The sequence below is a fragment of the Balaenoptera physalus genome (genome assembly GCF_965194825.1).
Source record: "Balaenoptera physalus genome assembly, chromosome: 9".
In the NCBI taxonomy this organism is placed as follows: Eukaryota; Metazoa; Chordata; class Mammalia; order Artiodactyla; family Balaenopteridae; genus Balaenoptera; species Balaenoptera physalus.
This window is the reverse complement of record NC_138888.1, coordinates 28,885,369-28,902,451: the sequence shown is the minus strand read 5'-3', so window position 1 is coordinate 28,902,451 and position 17,083 is coordinate 28,885,369. Positions and strand designations below refer to the sequence as shown.

General features: G+C 40.6%; 1 protein-coding gene and 1 long non-coding RNA gene across 2 annotated transcripts in view; one reads left to right on the top strand and one right to left on the bottom strand.

Moving 5' to 3' along the window:
* Positions 1-17,083, top strand: part of LOC309667007 — a 361,110-nt gene that overhangs the window by 81,826 nt on the left and 262,201 nt on the right. The gene's annotated exons all lie outside the window — the stretch shown is intronic.
* LOC309666897 (uncharacterized protein) overlaps positions 1-17,083 on the bottom strand; it is a 232,643-nt gene that overhangs the window by 197,263 nt on the left and 18,297 nt on the right. The window contains exons 2-3 of the mRNA XM_082475034.1: positions 15,820-15,975; positions 963-1,054 (exon numbers count right to left, since the gene is read on the bottom strand). Coding sequence (XP_082331160.1) covers positions 963-1,022 — 60 coding nt within the window. The 5' untranslated portion in view covers positions 1,023-1,054; positions 15,820-15,975. The remainder of the gene's footprint in view (positions 1-962; positions 1,055-15,819; positions 15,976-17,083) is intronic.

Below are 17,083 nucleotides of genomic sequence, written 5' to 3'. Positions count from 1 at the left end.
CGAGCTGGGACCACAGTCCATGCTCTAACCCCTCCCCTACACCCCTTCTACCATGTTAAGGCTGGAGGCTTCCACGCCCAACATTGTCTTCTACCCACAAGCTTACTGAGAGCAGATTTCACTCTGAGTCATGCATATATTCCAGAGAACATTTAAAATAGTGCCTGGGGCAGACTTAGAAGTCAAATCATTAACTAAATAAATGAATAACAAATAGGTGAAGAAGGCATGAGGGCATCTAGGCTTAGACAGCAAAAATGTATCTGTGATACACACATTGGTGGTGATGGGGCTGGAGAAACACCGTCCTTTCTCTTTGGTGATTTCATTCCCATGTACTCCCTGCGTGCTACTTTCCTTAGGCTGCTGTGCTAAAATTTGTTAAAATGTCTGAATTTTAGGGGAAATAAACAATTGCAGGATGAGAGCTAGCTCTTGATGAAACTCTGAAGAAGAAATGTGACTTTGCCGCTCTCTTTCTTCCCCTTCTGTTTTCTTTTTGCCCAATATGGGTGGTCCCCATGTGAGGTGTCCTGGGCTTCACTTGATGGGTTTGGAGAGGTCACCGCTAGGTCTCCAGGAAGAGAACAGTCTGACCACAGCAGTGGGAAAATCACCTTAAGGATCTACAGGCGTGTGCTATAAAATATATATCCACTCAAACGTATGATTCAGCCCCACTCAAATGTTCCCAGTAGTTTAGATTTGAACATTTGATTTACCCTTCTCTCATAAACTGCCATAAAATCACCTTAGTGCATGACTCACTTTCTTTCATTTACTCACATTTCAGTGAAGATAATTAACCTTGGCTAATAGTTCTCTTCACTAGACTGACTCAGGTGTTGTTAAAAGCAAGAGGCTTACAAAATAGACAGTGGAAGATGGAGACACGAAATGCAATTTGGCTCATATGTTCTAGCACCGAGATCTAACACATTCTTATTAATTCAAGCTCTTACCTGGGAGGTCTCTTGGTCAAAAGCAGGGGCTCTGGAATCCAAGTCCTCGATTTTGGTCATTCTCACGGTAGCTGTAGTTTAAGAACCAGCAGCTGGGATAGAAAAGCAAGAAAAGGAATGGAAGTGTTTTCTTTCTATTATTATATTTTATAATAAATAGTCTGTTTGATTACCTATTTGGCTTTAAATTGCATGATTTCTTCCTCAAAAAGTTAAAGGTAAGCAAATTTTTTCTTACATAAGAGTTAGTTATTTGTCCTTCAAATAATCAGACCACTATTTGCTAGGTATGTACCTAAAGAACTGAAAACAGGTATTGAAATCAATACACGCACTTGCATTTTCATAGCAGCACTATTCCCAGTAACTAAAACATGGAAAAAGCCCAATGTCCAAAAACAGATAAATGGATAAGCAAACCGTGGCATATATGCAGAGTCGAATGTTATTCAGTCATAAAAAGAAGTGAGTACTGTTACACACTACAATACGGTGAACCTTGAAAACACACACTAAGTGAAAGAAACCAGACACAAAAGGCCACATATTGTGTGGCTCCATTTATACAAAACATCCAGAATAGGTAAATCCATAGAAACAGAAAACATATTAATGGTAGCCAGGGGCTAAGGGAAAGGAGGAATGGGGGAGTGACTGCTAATGAGTACCAGGTTTCCTTTTAAGGCAATGAAGATGCTTGGGAACTAGATAAAGATGATGATTAGATGAGATTATAAATGTACTATGATTAGATGAGATTACAAATGTACTAACTGCCACTGAGTCGTTCACTTTAAAATAGTTAACTTTATGTTATGTCAATTTGACCTCAATTTTCAAAAATTGCATGTCTTCCCATTGAGATTTATTAATACACTAAATAAAATTATAAACTTAGCATTCTTTTGCAAATCAGTATGGCACACATCCTATCATACAAGGGTGATGTTCAAGATATTTAATGACCAGCAAGGAACACATGCCCCCAATCAGAAATGACACCTCCCGTTAACAATTAGTGCAAGCCAGCTGACTGTCAGCCCTTCTTGGCCTTCAAGCAGAAAACCACTAAAGGATCATTTTCTCTATGAGCCACGCATTGCAGGTCAGCAAGCATGATCTCACTGACTCCTTACCAACAATTTGGACTCATTTGTAAAGGGAAATTTCTTCCATTTTGCAGAAGAAACTGAAGTTCAGTGAGACTAGGCAATATACTCAGGATCACATAAACATTAAATGGCAGAAGCAGGGCTCACCTTCAGGAATTCTTATTGCAAACCAAGATCTCTTTACTGCACAAAAGTCGTTTTTCTCAAGACAACTTACATCTAAACAACTCAACTGCTACAGATTTTTGGAAAAGATATTGGCCCTCTAAGCATTCTCTCAGATATTTAAATTATTGAAAGAAAAGGGTAGAAAATATCAAATGAAGAAACAGGCCAGATTTCTTGGAATAAGCTCAATGGTACAGTTACATTAATAAAAACTAGTATTTGACAATTTAGTATCTTGCAAACATATGTAACCCTGGATATAAATGTAGCAAAAAATTACCCCCTCCCCTCCCCTTCACCACCAAATCTGATGACAGCAAAGTGTCCAGGGCAACCCTTCACTAGCAGGCAACCTGTTCAGTCACACAGGGCCCTGTGCTCAGAAGTTTCATGGTTTAAAGCTCTGCTGTTGCCGCCTTGAAATTCTTAATCATTTTTGAACAGGAGGTCCTGCTTTTTTATTTTGCACCGGGCACTGCAAATTATGTAGCTGGACTTGCCAGCATCCAACTAATTTTAATCCTTATCTGACCTACTTAGAAGAGCTATTATGAACACTGAATGGAAGTAATGTTATAACATTCTTTACAGTTTATAAAGTATTTTCACATAAAAATTATTCTTCTTCAGTTAACAGATTGGTGATTATTTAGATTCACTGCCAGGCGGCTCCTTGAGGAATATATTGCCCACCTAGACTCAGGTCTCCTGATGCTCAGGGAAGGATTCTTCTTGAAGCTTCGACTGCTGCCTTTGCATCCTTCAGCAATAAGTTCCAGTGATGCCTCCCCAGCAAGGCCTCGTTTGCACCCTAAACCGTATGAAGAGCCCCTCACTCACTCTCACTCCCACTTACTCTCTGTCATGTCACTCTGTTCATGCTCCTCATAGCACTGTCACCTCTGTAATTATTTCTGTCTTGTTTGTTCATTATCTGTCACCTTCACTGGAATGTAAACTCTACAAGGGCAAGAACTTCTCCATTTTCATCAGTGTGTATTTCCAGTACATGGAAGGCACTCAACAAGTCATTTCTTGAATGAATGAATGAATGAATGAATGAAGAAATGAATGAATATTCTTTTCCAGTAGACCTGAGAAGGTTGCTTTCTGCACTGACTCTAAAGCACTGTGATGTCCTTTGGTCCCATGGTCAACGGGTAGATCCTGTTGGAATGTATTGGTTTACAAATGTTTAACTATCAGCTTATTTATCTACCTACTCTGAAAATGAGATTCTAAACGATAATAAAAAATGGCTTTGGAATGTGCCCTAAGCCTACGGTGCACATGGTACAGAATGTTCTCAGAAGCAACAGGACTCATGAATAATGAGGCAGCCACTTCTCTGACTTTATGGCCTTGCCTGCCTGGTGTTTTCACCCACAAACCTTTGCCTATATCCTAAATCTCGGCTGCCACACGTGCTCCACAGTTTCTACCCGGCTCCATGCTTAGAGCCCTGCTATTTTATGGAAAGAATGTAATTAACACCACCTACCGCAAACTTTGCTCCCAGCAGAGCCTCTGACCAAAGCAGCATTATTCCATTCAGACTGTGAATGCTAGACTGCTCCAGACGGCAAAGCTGAATCAACAGACCCTGGCAGGAAGGCTGGGTTTATTTCACAGCAGGTAGGAATGTGCAGTTGAAGCACAAACAGAAAATTTCTTTGACCTTCCCTGAATTATGTGAGCGTTTGCCATGCTTAATAAAATCAGGATCTATTAGCCTATTTGCTCCACACGCAAAAATTTTTGACTGGCAAATTTACATGTAGCTTTACCCATATGAATCAGTGTCATTTATACACACACACACACACACACACACACACATTCTCTCAATACATACTCATTATAAAAAGTTCAAATAATGTAAAAGTGTATAGAATAATATATAGGGTCCTTTATCCCACTCCCCTCCCCCAGAGGTATATTTTGAACATCTTAAAGTATAATATTTCTCTGTTAACATTTTAGAATATATTGTTCTGACACTCTTTCTGCCTTTGAAAACATTTATTTAAAAACAATTATAAAAAGCATTTATAAAAACCTTTTTTGACTTGAAAATGTGTATGTGCTCACATATTAACATTTCTGAAATTGAGCTGGCTTACCTTTGATAGCTTCTTAGATTCAATGAAACACACAGTTTTTCAGTTTTCAATTAAATGGTTCATGTTCGATGTATTGTTTTGAAACTTGTTTTTCAAAAGAACCTAAATAATTTCTTGACACAATATTTACCACTCTTACTGCATTTATATCCATATTACTGTTTGCTATTTTTAAGCTGTAAAATATATGGTTATAGCTCTCATGTCTTCAAATTGCTTCTGAATTTACTCCTGACCCCTCACACAGTGCCATAAGCATAAGGGTCCAAGTCCTTTATAAGATTTGTTTGGGGATGAGATAAAGAATTTGGATCATACTCTTGGGAACATCCTTGTAACCTGTAGCTAATATTCATACAAAACTCTTTCCTCATGCTGAGGGCAAGCAGTGTGTCATTTGACTTACACACTGGTTTATTTATATTTTCTTTAAGCTGTGTCTTTGGGAATGTTCCACCGTGTCACACGTACATAAGCCATCTGAGAATTGTGGGTTTTGCAACATCTCACCATTTTCTCATGATAGGAAATGGGGAAGTAAGGCATTTGCTAACTCCATTTCTGCTTTTGCCCACAATGGCTAGCAAGTAACACTTTCCTTCCCATCCCATCCCCCAATTCATGAGCAGCCTTAGACTCTCTGGAGCCGGCCCAGGGGCTGAGCAGGGCTGGGGTGAACTCACGGAGACCACAGTCACGTTGCGTGAGAGTGTAGAGAATGGGAGGACGCTGTCCTGCACTTGGACTGGCTCCAGCTCAGAATCAGCGTCCGAGAAGCTCCGGTCCTCTCAAGAGGGAGGTCCCAAAGGTTCAGATGAGGTCGGAACTCCTCGGGGATTCCTCGGCGCAGCATGGAACTAGATGCCTGGGGCCTGCCCTACATCTTGGTACTCTTAGGACTGAAGCCTAGACTTATTCCACCTCTGACATAGGAGGATAATTGAGTGAGCCCCAAATGTTGCCCAGAATATGGAGTTCTGCAGCTGAAAACTGATCCCTCGGCAAAAGCAGCGTCTCACCCTTTTGACACAGTAAGGCATTTACAATAGCCACAGTGTAACTATTCTAATGGTCCAAAAGGACAAATGGGAACTTGGATTTTGAACCTGTGAGACCAGTCAGCATTCTCTCCATTTACCTTCATGCGAAGGAGGCCTTGCAGTGGCTTTTGACCCAATGGCCTGATCTCCAACTGTCATATAGCCAATCAGAACCATGAATCTGCCACAAATACCCTACTTGCCATCTACCTCCAAAGAGACCCCAACTTGATTCACCCCTCGCCATCCCTCTGCTATCCCCCCAAATCCAAGCTGTCATCATCTCTCACCTAGGTTATTGCAATAGTCTCCCGAAAGCTTCCTTGCTTCTGCTATTATTTTCCACCAATTTATCTCCATATATAAACCAGTGTCATCCTTGAAAACATCGATTTCCTACGTCACCTCCGCCATACTCCATTGAAGAGCCTGTGCTCTTCTACTGCACTTAGAATAAAACCTAAAGTCCTTGGCCTGAACAAGTCTCCATGCACTGACCTCCCCATCATCTCCTCCTACACATGATATTCCAGACACCAACCTTGAACATGCTGAGTTCTTTCCTGTTGCAGTGGCTGTTGCCTCTGCCTAGAAAGCATTCACTGCTCTTCTGAGCATAACCTGCTCCCTCTCTTCTCAAACTCTCCACTATAATATCACCTGTTCAGCACAGCCGTCCCTGGGCACCTGCCTCAAGGCCCCTCTCCCATCACTCTGCCATATCACCCCATTTATTTTCTCCTTTAAGACCTCTTATTATGCTCTGTAATTATCCTATATGTTTACTTCTGTCTTCCTATATGAAAATTTAAACTTCTGAGAATGAGGAATGTTGTTAGTTTCTCCTTCACATCCCCTTTTTCTAATCTAGAATATTTCCTGAACAATTCTGAAAATTAATTAAAATTCATTGGGAAGTACTGCATACCATTCAAACCCACCAGCCCAGGGTTGCCTGTGTCAGGATGTGGGGAAAGGTTGAGTGAAAACAGGATAAAGCAGCTGATCACAACCCAGGTGCCCATCAGCGTCATAAATCTGCAAGTACCCTCTGACCTGCCAAATCACAGTCTTCAGGGGCAGAGTGTGAACATCCTTGATTAGGAAGTCCCATGGGTGATTCTGCTGCATCTTTGTCTCAGCATAATCAGAAAGAGCCTTTCCTTTGCCTCTGGAGTCACCAGGGCTCACAGTGGACTGTCACGGGGTTGATAACACGTGGTCACAGCAGTGCTTCAACCATCCTGCCTTAGGAGAAACAGGGAACATAGAGGTGCCCTGACGGGTGAGGGCAGAGCCCTCAGAAGTGATGTTTCGCCACAACTCAACCTTCCAAGGAAGCGTATGAGGCAACTCAGATCAAAGGGCTTTTGCAGGGGGTGTATGTGAGTAGTATAGGGGTGTGTGTGTGTGTGTGTGTGTGTGTGTGTGTGTGTGTGTGTGTGTGTGTTTAAAATAGCTCTTTTTACAAAAGTAAAATATTGTAGAAAATTTGGAAAATACAGAAAAAACATAAAGGAAACATTTTAGTACCAAAAAAGAAAATCACCATAGCCACTAATACTTATACTGAGTGCTTACAATCTGTCAGGCATTTTCCTATATGCTTCACATGTATTTATTTATTTAACTCTCACAACAAACCAATGAGGTGTTTTCCTCACCCATTTTACAGATGAGAAAACTGAGGCACAGGGAGGTTAGAAAATTGTCCCCAAAATATACAATCCTAGGATTTTAATTTAGCAGTTTTCCTCCAGAACTCACCTTCTTAATTACTATGCAATAAATCTCTGTGTGGTTGTGTATATTTATATTTGTACAAACATACACACACGTTTATATATGTAATGGGGCAAGAAAAATGGTTTAAATATTAACAGCCTTTCCTCATCTTTCTATGGAGGGAGAAAGCTAATTTTTAGTTACCTTCCAGATCTCTGAAAAATAAATACAATTTTTTAGATTCACTTCTTCCAGTTAAGGTAGTGATGATCTTCCTATTGCCAGAAGCTGTATTTGCTTACTTGTTAAATCATGATTAGGTGTGTAATTTTATCAAATGTTTGTTCTACGACTGTAAAAGTAACCATATTCCTCTCTCCCCTCCCACACCCCCTTAACCTGCTAACTAAGTTGGCCCTAGATTTGTTAGCTTGGCTGTGATTTTTTTCTAATCGATGGCTAAATTTTGGTTGCTGGTATTTTGTTTCAGAAAATTTCCTCTATGTTTAATAATTTCTTTTAATAAGTTTCTTTTCTCATACCATTCTTGTCTGGTTTTGGTATCAAGGTTGTAATGGACTTAAAAAATGAGTTGAGGAGTGCTTCATCTTTTTCTCTTCTCTGAAGGAGTTTAAGTTTGGAATTACTAACACCTTGAACTCATCAATAAAAATACTCTGGGCCTAGGATTTTGCTGACAGAAAGATTTTAAATTTTTATTCAATCCCTTTCATGGTGATAGCACATGTCAGGTTTTATTTTATTTGAATCAGTTCTGATCATTTTTATTTTCCTAGGAACACATCTATTTCTTATAAGTTTTTAAATTGGGGGGCATAAACTTGTCTTCTCTCACTTATCTAATCGTGTAATGTTACGTGTATAGTAACGTTCTTTTCTCTCTTTTTTTTTTCCTTGACAAAGCCTGACAGTAGTTGCCATTTTTATTACTCTTTTAAAAGCAGACTTTTTTGATAATCTCATTTGTATCTTTGATTTCTGTTTCATTTATTTCTGTCTCTTCAACTTTCTTTGGGTTATTAAGTGAGTTTGTTCTTCCCTCTGATTTCTTAAATTGGATGCTTAGCTCAATTTTTTTTTTTTTTTTTTTGCATTTCTTCTTTGTTAAAATAAGCATTTAGGGCTACAAATTTATCTCTCAGCACAATCTTACTACATCCCACAAGTTTTGACATATAGTATTTTATTTATTATTCATTTCTAAGAATTGCCTAATTTCTATTAATTAATTCTTCCTTGACTGGTTTAGAAGTGTGTTTTAACCTTTCTGAGTGTATAGAACATTTTCAGTGATCTTTTTATTGCATTATAGTAAGAAAATGTGATAGGTATGTTACCAATCTTTCAAAAAAAATTGAGATCTTTAAGGCCAAATGTATCCAGTTGACTTCCAAAAATGTCCCATGTGTGTTTAAAAACTGTAAGTTTCATGCCAATAACCCCACAAAGTCAACTTCTATACCCCTGTGGATGTTTTACTGGCCTTCAAGGAATTCCCATATTTTCTTACCAGTAAAAATTGCATTAAAGTAACATTTTAAAAAATATACTTTATCCAAAAATTTAACATATGCTGGATTAGGAAAGAATCTTGTTTTTGAAAATGGAAAATTTTTATAAATCTAAGATGAATTATTTTCTCTCTCCATCCCTCAATTTGACCTTGATTGTAGCACGGATTATGTTGTGTTATGATAAGATATTCCGAAGTCTGTCTCCCTCTTTTGATGTTAACAGCTTGGGGAAAATGCCTATGTCATACTCACTTTGTAAGCCCTCACTTGCCTGAAACATAGTGTTTTATTAATAGATTTCTCTTAAATCGATGAAATGTATTAATAGTAAACTTCCTTGTCAAATGGGTACATACTACTGCTCTCTTTATTACAGAGATGACTTAGTTCCCCTGAAACTGACTTCTCTTTCAGCCTCACTGAACCTGGTGTAACTGAGTGCACACTCCATAGAACTGAAATCCAAAAACCCTGAATACTTGTCCCCATTAATTCAATATGTAATGAACTCTTAATCTATGTGTAGTGCTGTGTTCTCAGTCAGCCACTGATATGCTGTTTGCCATTTTATCTTCTTGTTGGAGTTTCCATTACTCTTGTTTCACCAATAATACAGGAATGTTGAAGGGCGAGAGTGGTCTAAATCAGAGCTACGGATCCATAACCCAACAGCCAGGAGAAATATGGGGTGTTTTTTACAGCAAACTGTGTTACACTTTAAAATTGTATTAAACAATTATAAGAGCCTATGAACCTAGTAATGAAAGCCATGAAACAGAACATTCATGTCTATTATAAGAGAGGATTCGGTGAATGAATGAAATACTAGTGTTTAATAACTTGCCTTGCACTCTCCAGTATAGATGAACTAGAATTACATAGGGAGAGAGATTAGATTGATAGGTATTTTTAAAGTGCCAGCTTTTCACTTGGTTTCAGACTAGGATTTAAAAATTAGTGTTTGAGAAGATTAAAAAGTTCTTATTTAGGGTAACTGAGACAAAGTGATTTATACCAAGAAAGAGGGAGAGAAAGAGTGAGAGAAACAGAGAGGGAGAGACAGAGACAGAGAGAGAACCATAAGCCTGCATCTCACCAGAAAGCTACATTAATCTCATGTTCATAAAACTATGTAAAATGAACATCCCCAAAAGTAACCTCAAAAGTTGGGGGAGGGAGAACCAATGTATTTCATTTATGTTGGATGAATGAATTCGGATTTTTTTTCTCTGTAGATATTCACGGAAGTATTATTGTATTAATTTTCCAGCAATTTTTATTCCATTTTACAACAGAGATGCTGCTTTCTGCCCATGATTTTAATGCCAAGACAGCTGAAAAGGACTTTGGATTGTACCTTTTTGTATTTGTCTTGATTTTTCTTTAAATTCTATTTTCAGGCTGACTTCACATGATGAGAATAGCATGAACTATATGGGTTTAGTTTACATATCTTATAGGAAATTGTAGTCGGACAATTCTGGAGGGAGGGGGAATTCACCTTCCTTGAATTCCAAAAAACTTTATCACGGTAGGAAAGCCGTTTGACAGTTTTTCTTCTAACCACAAGTGCACGTTAAACTAGATTTCCAAATATATCCATTAAAAGGAAAAAAATTCTACCTCCCACAAAGAGTTTGCCTGGTCCTCTGGCCCTGGCTGGCGGCAGGCCTTATTCATCCTTTCTAAATTAGCCGGTGCTCACATCTCCTCCATCTGCGTGGGTGGTGGCGAGCTCAGCTGCTTGTTATCACTGCCTCTGAGCATTGGATGGACAAACCTGAGTTTGTGTTTTCCTGACACTGCCCTTACTTCTTCCTGCCCATTCATCACGCAGGCTCAACAAAGCCCAGGGAACGATCACCCCAGGCCGTAAGAGGGCTGCACCCCTGGGAAGCAGAGGTTTTGATCAGAGTGCCTCTCTATGATCTTCTGAACTCATCTGGGGAGATTTCTTACTTTACTCCAAAAGAAGGTTTCTTTTTTTCTTCTTCTTTTTTTTTTTAAATTTTTTAGCCACGCAGCACAGTATGCAGGGTCTTAGTTCCCTGACCAGGGATCATCAGGGATGGAACCCATGCCCCCTGCAGTGGAAGCACAGAGTCTTAACCGCTGGACCACCAGGGAAGTCCCCAAAAGAAGGTTTTCATTGTCATAGGTTATCCAAAGCAACTAATTACACCACCATAGCTGCTATTATTATTATTATACATTTAGAAAAGTCAAGACACACACGATAAATTAAAAATGCATCCTCGAACTTGATTCCCTTTCCACTGCACCTGTTATTCTTTGTTATGCAAAATGTTATTAGTGCACATAGGCAATCATCAAAATATTTACACAGGGCAATGAAAACATGCTTAGAATGTAATAGTCTGCAAAATCCTGATTGCCTGATAACAGTTATTCCGGACTGCTACAATACATTACTTCAATCTCTAGACCATCCAGATAGAATGCTGAGGTATATTCCTTTAAATGATTAAAAATAACTGGAGTTACAAGCACAAAGATCTTAAAAACAGCAAGTCATCATTGCCAGGCTCTCTGACCTGACTCAGAAACATGTTATGTTTTCATAGTGGTCTTAAATAAAAGGTCTTAACTTGATGGTGGTTTTAAAATATAACACATTTAATTTGATGAAACCCATCTATTGGGTTGGTAGTGTTTTCATTAGATGTTTATTTTTTAATATATATATATATTTCTTCAGTGATATAAGAAGGAAAAGAAAACATGCTAGAAGATAAATGTCATGGGCTGTGTTATACAGCATAAGGAATATCATCAATAATACTGTAATAATTCTGATGGGGACAGATGGTTATTAGACATTGTAGAGATCATTTTTTTTGTGTATGTAACGTCAAATCACTTGTGGTACACGTGTAACTAACATAATATTGTATGTTAACTATAATACAATTCAATAAAAAATAAAATTATGTAAAATATTTTAAAAATTAATAAAGAAAAACATGCAATGCCTGTCTTCCCACGTTCCACTTCCACAGTTACTCATCCCTGCACACATGCACATACCACACTGCCCCACCTTGTAGACATATATATGTCTGTGTACGTGTACTAACATACAGTATATATGTAGATCGAGTTATTTGTTTTTACCAAGGTAAAATTATGATTTGTATATCATTCTGTAGTTATTCCCACTCTCTACAACATGGACATTTTTCTAAGTCAATACCTCAAACTTCCTCAGTTTTTAAATACTGAATAACGTTGGATTGAATGAATACACCACTGTTTAACTATTTAAAATATTTTGTTTCCAATTTTTCCTATAGCAAACAATGCTGCAGTGAGCCAACTCATTTTTTACAGTGAATATACTTAGCTTAGGGGTATCCATATTCTTCGACTTTTCCTGTCTTAGATGGCAAATGTGAGTTTTTTCAAGATCCCAGAGTTGCTGTATGGATGCAAAGTGCTGGAAACCACTCTTTGAACTGCCACTGATGCAGTCAGATCACAAATCAAACCAGGTTATCGTTAGAAATCATACCTTCAGCTACTTCTATCTCCCCTACATGAACACAGGAAGTCTATATTCTGTGTGTTAAGCTTGTCCCTCTCAAAATTGTTATCACTTGTTTCCACTGTATGATAAAATGTTTTCTCTTGCAAGGGAAACCAAAACACAAGCTTTAAATCAAATAAAAGAATTGCTACATTCATTCCCTCATTAGATCTGTATTCAGGGTGTGGTGTAAGATCAGGAAATTAAGAACCCACCCAGCTAAGGTTACTGAATGATGGATTGGTTGGAAATTTCCAACAATGTAATGAATTTAGTCTAACAGTTTGAATGGTCCGCTTAGAGACTGTAGTCAGGAAACATATATACAATGTAAACTGCCCAGCTCCTTAGAGAGAAATTAACATTGTTGGTAAAGACAAGTACTATTAAAATCACAGCACTTCTTCATTCCACCATTTCTGGTTTTCAAAGGGAACAGTAGATCCCTAAAAGTTAAGGGGTTGGGAGAAACTTGATAAAAATATTTATCAATTCTAATTCTATAGTCCATAAGTTTATTCCTAAGCAAGTACCACATAACTTTTACAAGCAGAGAAACCGAGATTGTGGTCTAATGGAATGAATCATTTGTCCAGTAAGAGTCGCCCATCTCAGGTTCCCAGATCTGCGCTCAATACCCAGCCATTGACACTTCTCCTGCCATGAACAACATCACCAGGATAAAGCATCCTTTCACAGCCATCGCCCAAATCCAGTGCTGTCCCTTGCAGGCCTCAGAATGTGTTATTTTCCATTTAGCAGGCTGGCTTTTATCTTGCTAAATGAGAGTTATCCTATACACCCTCTAGCATTTTTTTTTCTACATCTTTCCTCCTGCGAAATTGAAAGATTTTCCTGAAATGATATCCTGCTGATGATACAACCTTGACTGCTCCTTCCCCTGGAGAGGAAACAACAACTCAGAGAATCAAGCCATAGTTTTCTTTATACCTGACAATGTTTCAGATCCCAAGGATGTTCTTAAAGGGTGGCTACGGTTACACTGTGCCTAGACCTGGCAGGGGGAGGGGAGCATTGGAGTTCTGGAAAGGAGCGGAGGTTTTGCTAATAACCAGACCATGGCAGCTGGAGCCTGGACAGCTCACGCTGTGGGCACTGCCCTCCGGGTGGTGGTAGATGCCTCTGCAGCGAGCCTGCCCTCTGTGAGCCAGCATACAGACCTGCTGGGACTGAGATGAGGAAGCCCAGCAACCAGAGCACCTGGAGGGATCCAGAGAGTGAAGACAGCTAGGAGTGGGTATCTGGCAAAGTCCTTCGTATCTTCCACCTGCCCCCAAGCCCCGCCATCTAGTGCCCTCCTTCCCACCCTCCCCCACTGCTTCCCATTCCATATACTTAGTGGGTAGAGCAGTGAAATTAATCCAGCACTCTATATCTCCTGTGTGGATTTTTGCAGGAAATAATCTAATCCTAACTGACCCCATATTGTGTCTGACCCAATCAATGCTTGCTTTTCAGAGAGAGGGGATAGCATTCTTTAGTCTGGGTGACTGGGTATTTAGGGGTGTGGCCTATGATAACATCCTGGGATATAACTGGTGGAGGGTAGAGATTGTGCTCTATGTACATTTTTAGTGATTAACTCACGAACGTTAAGACCATTAAACAAGGAGGAAGAACATTTTGCCGTTCCTTGCTTATTGGGTTAAGTGTACTTACAGGCACCTTGGCCATCAGGACAATGTTAGGAGTTGATAAGCCACTTAGGAAAGGGAAGGGCTCGATGTCTTCTCTCTGACCATCTCCCTCCTCTCTGACCTTCAGTTCCTGCTTTTATTCAGACACTAGCTTTCCCTCATTCGGACAACTGCAGCTGCTCCTGAACTTCCCATCACGGCCCCCCCCAGTGCCATCCTGCTGCCAGAATGATCTACCGGAATGATTTCTCCAGAACAAAACCCTGACCATGTGACTCCCTCGCTGAATTCCTTTTCTGTGGCCCCTCTGCACACTGGGAAAGCTGGTGCTCCTTAAGGGGACACTCAGGCCCTTTCTCACCTGGCCCCGACCCCCCTCCAGCCTCATTACGCTAAGTGCTTGCAGTTCTGTCGACACACCAAGCTGTTCTTCCTGCCTCCAGGCCAACCCCCCGGGCCACCACCATCATCACCTTGTCACACCCTACACCCAAGCCTGATGGACTCGAGGATAATGCTTTGTCTTCCTGTCACACAGCTCCCGCCCCAGGTGGAACGAGACTCCCAACTTTGCGTCCCCTGGGTACTCCGTCATGCACCTGTAATGTCCGTCTGTCCTGCTCAAAGGCACAGACTGAGTCTTGTTCACTCCGTGTGCGCGGTCCCCAGCCCTGTGCCAGGAGCGTGGCGTGCACTGCTGGCGTGATTGCATGCTTCAGTGCCTGGCGGGGCTAGGATATGAGCGCGGCCTCTTCCTTTTCTGGCATTCTCCCAGCCCAGCGTGGCTCCTCTGTTTTTGCCTCTGTTGCTGTTGGGGTGACTGTGGTGGTCGCTACAGATGCCCCGGCAATGGTGTCTGCACTGCCCCACTTGGCTGTACCGATGCCCTTGAGCTTCTCCTGTTCTTCTTAATCCTCTGGCATAGAGCTTCTCAACCTTGGACCCCTTAGCTCTGTTAGAATCACCTGCATTGCTTTTACAAAATACAGACGTCCAGGCCCCACCCCAGACCAGTTCATCAGAACTCTTGGGGGTGGAACTCAGGCATCAGCGTGCAGGGTTTTAAGCTCCCCGCGGGACACTGGTGCAGCCTGGATTGACTGCACTGTGGGCTTTCCCTGCTTTACTTAATGGCTCCAGGGAGCTATCATTTGGGGGGAGGGGGCGAAGAATCAGCATGACCCTAGCACTACCCACGTGAGGAAGTGAAACACCAAAGCACTCCACAGTGAGTTCTGAGCAGACTCCAGAGAAAGTCTGGCTCAGAAGCTTTCCCGCCTCTGGGCTCCACTCAAAAAGGATGACCAATACGATCTCCAGATGGGGTTTGCTTTTGTCACAGCTTATAGCACATACTCTTGATGCCTGGCTACGGTGTGCAGGTTTGAAAATATCCCCACACTTCAAATCACTGTAGACCCTCTTCTAAAGAGAGTAGTTGAATTCCCCAGACATTACTTCTTAAAGACTCTTCAGCATATGAGATGTGTTTACCATATAGCATTGCATCCAGCCATTTCACAAACTAGAATTTATGGAACAATTCCCAGCAGCCCCACTCGACACAACAATGAAAGAGTTAGTATTGGGAACACTAACACCTTGGCTGCCCTCCTCCTTACCTGTTTCTACCTCTCCACTCCCACCCCTCCCTCCATCCACAGCCTCGGCCTGTGCAATCCGTTCTGGGGCCGTGGCCACTGCAGGGTCCACCTGCTGACGGCAGCCTCTGGTGTGCCTGTGAGATGAGCGTCACCATGGGTTTAGAAGAGAAATCAAATGCCTCTCTGATGTGTCCTCAGAGAGTGAAAGGACCGCTGCAACCATGTTGTTTCGTTTACATTGTGAACACAAAAATGTCTCAAAACACAGAAAGTTTCCCGCTGTGGCTCTGATCTCAGTTTCCTGAGTGCAGCCCTTCATAGAGAAACAAAATGAAATGGTCTTACCGAGCAGCTGGGTTTCTCCAAAAGGTCTGAAATGCTGGATTCAATTAAAGCGACAACAGCTGAGCATCTACTGTGTACACGGTGAGTACCCCACGGGTGCAGAGGGGGAAACACAAAACCTGGTCCCTACTTCCCAAGGAATCACTGTTCAGCGAGCTGGAAAGAAAGACACACACACAACAATATTTCAAATCCAGCTAAGATAGTAAGTATAACAGAGGTTTAACAAAGTACAATAATCAACAGGGAAGAATGATTCATTTTGACTAGAAGAAAAATAGATTGATGTATTACTTCTATTTATACCCAAATATAGTTTCAGAACAAAAAAAGATCTTTTACGATAAGTTGTTTCTCTTGTCTTTATATATTCCTTTCCTTTCTTTTCCTTTCCTAACACGCTCACAAATACACATGGCATCACAATCATGGATTTCTTGTGAAACAGCACCATTAAGAACTTGGCATAAATGAGGATGATGGGAGGTTGGGGATTTGAAACAGTTTAAAAATAATTACAAAAGGAACTTCAGCCTTGGGCATCTACAGATACCAGCACAGCAATCTGTTCTGAGAGGGAACATTTACCTGTATTTTCTGCCACCCCTGAAACATGTCTTCCTAACGTACAAATCAGGATGTGTACTATCCTGCGTGTGAAATAAAATCAAAATAAAGCTCGCTGAGAAGTCACCTCTTGCAAGCTCAGCTATCTACACATATATTGTTTATAAAGCATTGGAAGTTGAAAATATTATTCAGTTTTGTACAGTGAGACCACGTCCTTAAAGGTCCACGTGTAACCAACTCTCTTGTAGACAACACTGTGGAGTAGATGAAATGATTGTCACAGGGATGGAGGCCAAGAGGCAGCCTCCTGTTGTCTTGCATGTTCAAATGACCAGCGTGGCACAGCATCGAAGCACAGAGGACACAGGGTCCACTGACATATTTGTCTCAATTTGTTGAAACCTTTAAAAATAGTGAGTTATTTAATAACCAAGGAAATATAAGGATCAGTTTTTTCTATAACAGGACAAGGATGCAAGCAAAGAATGCGAGCCAAAGATATGCTTCCTGGGATGTGGACAGTGCAGGTAACCAAAGTGCTGAATGCTGTTCATCATAATATCTTTTTTTTTTTTTTTAAAGTATCGTCCCCACCCCAGATCTACAGAGTCAGAGACTCTGAGGGTGAAGCCCAATAATCTTGTTTTGTTTGTTTGTTTGTTTGTTTTAAATTAATAGCTACTCTATTTATTTA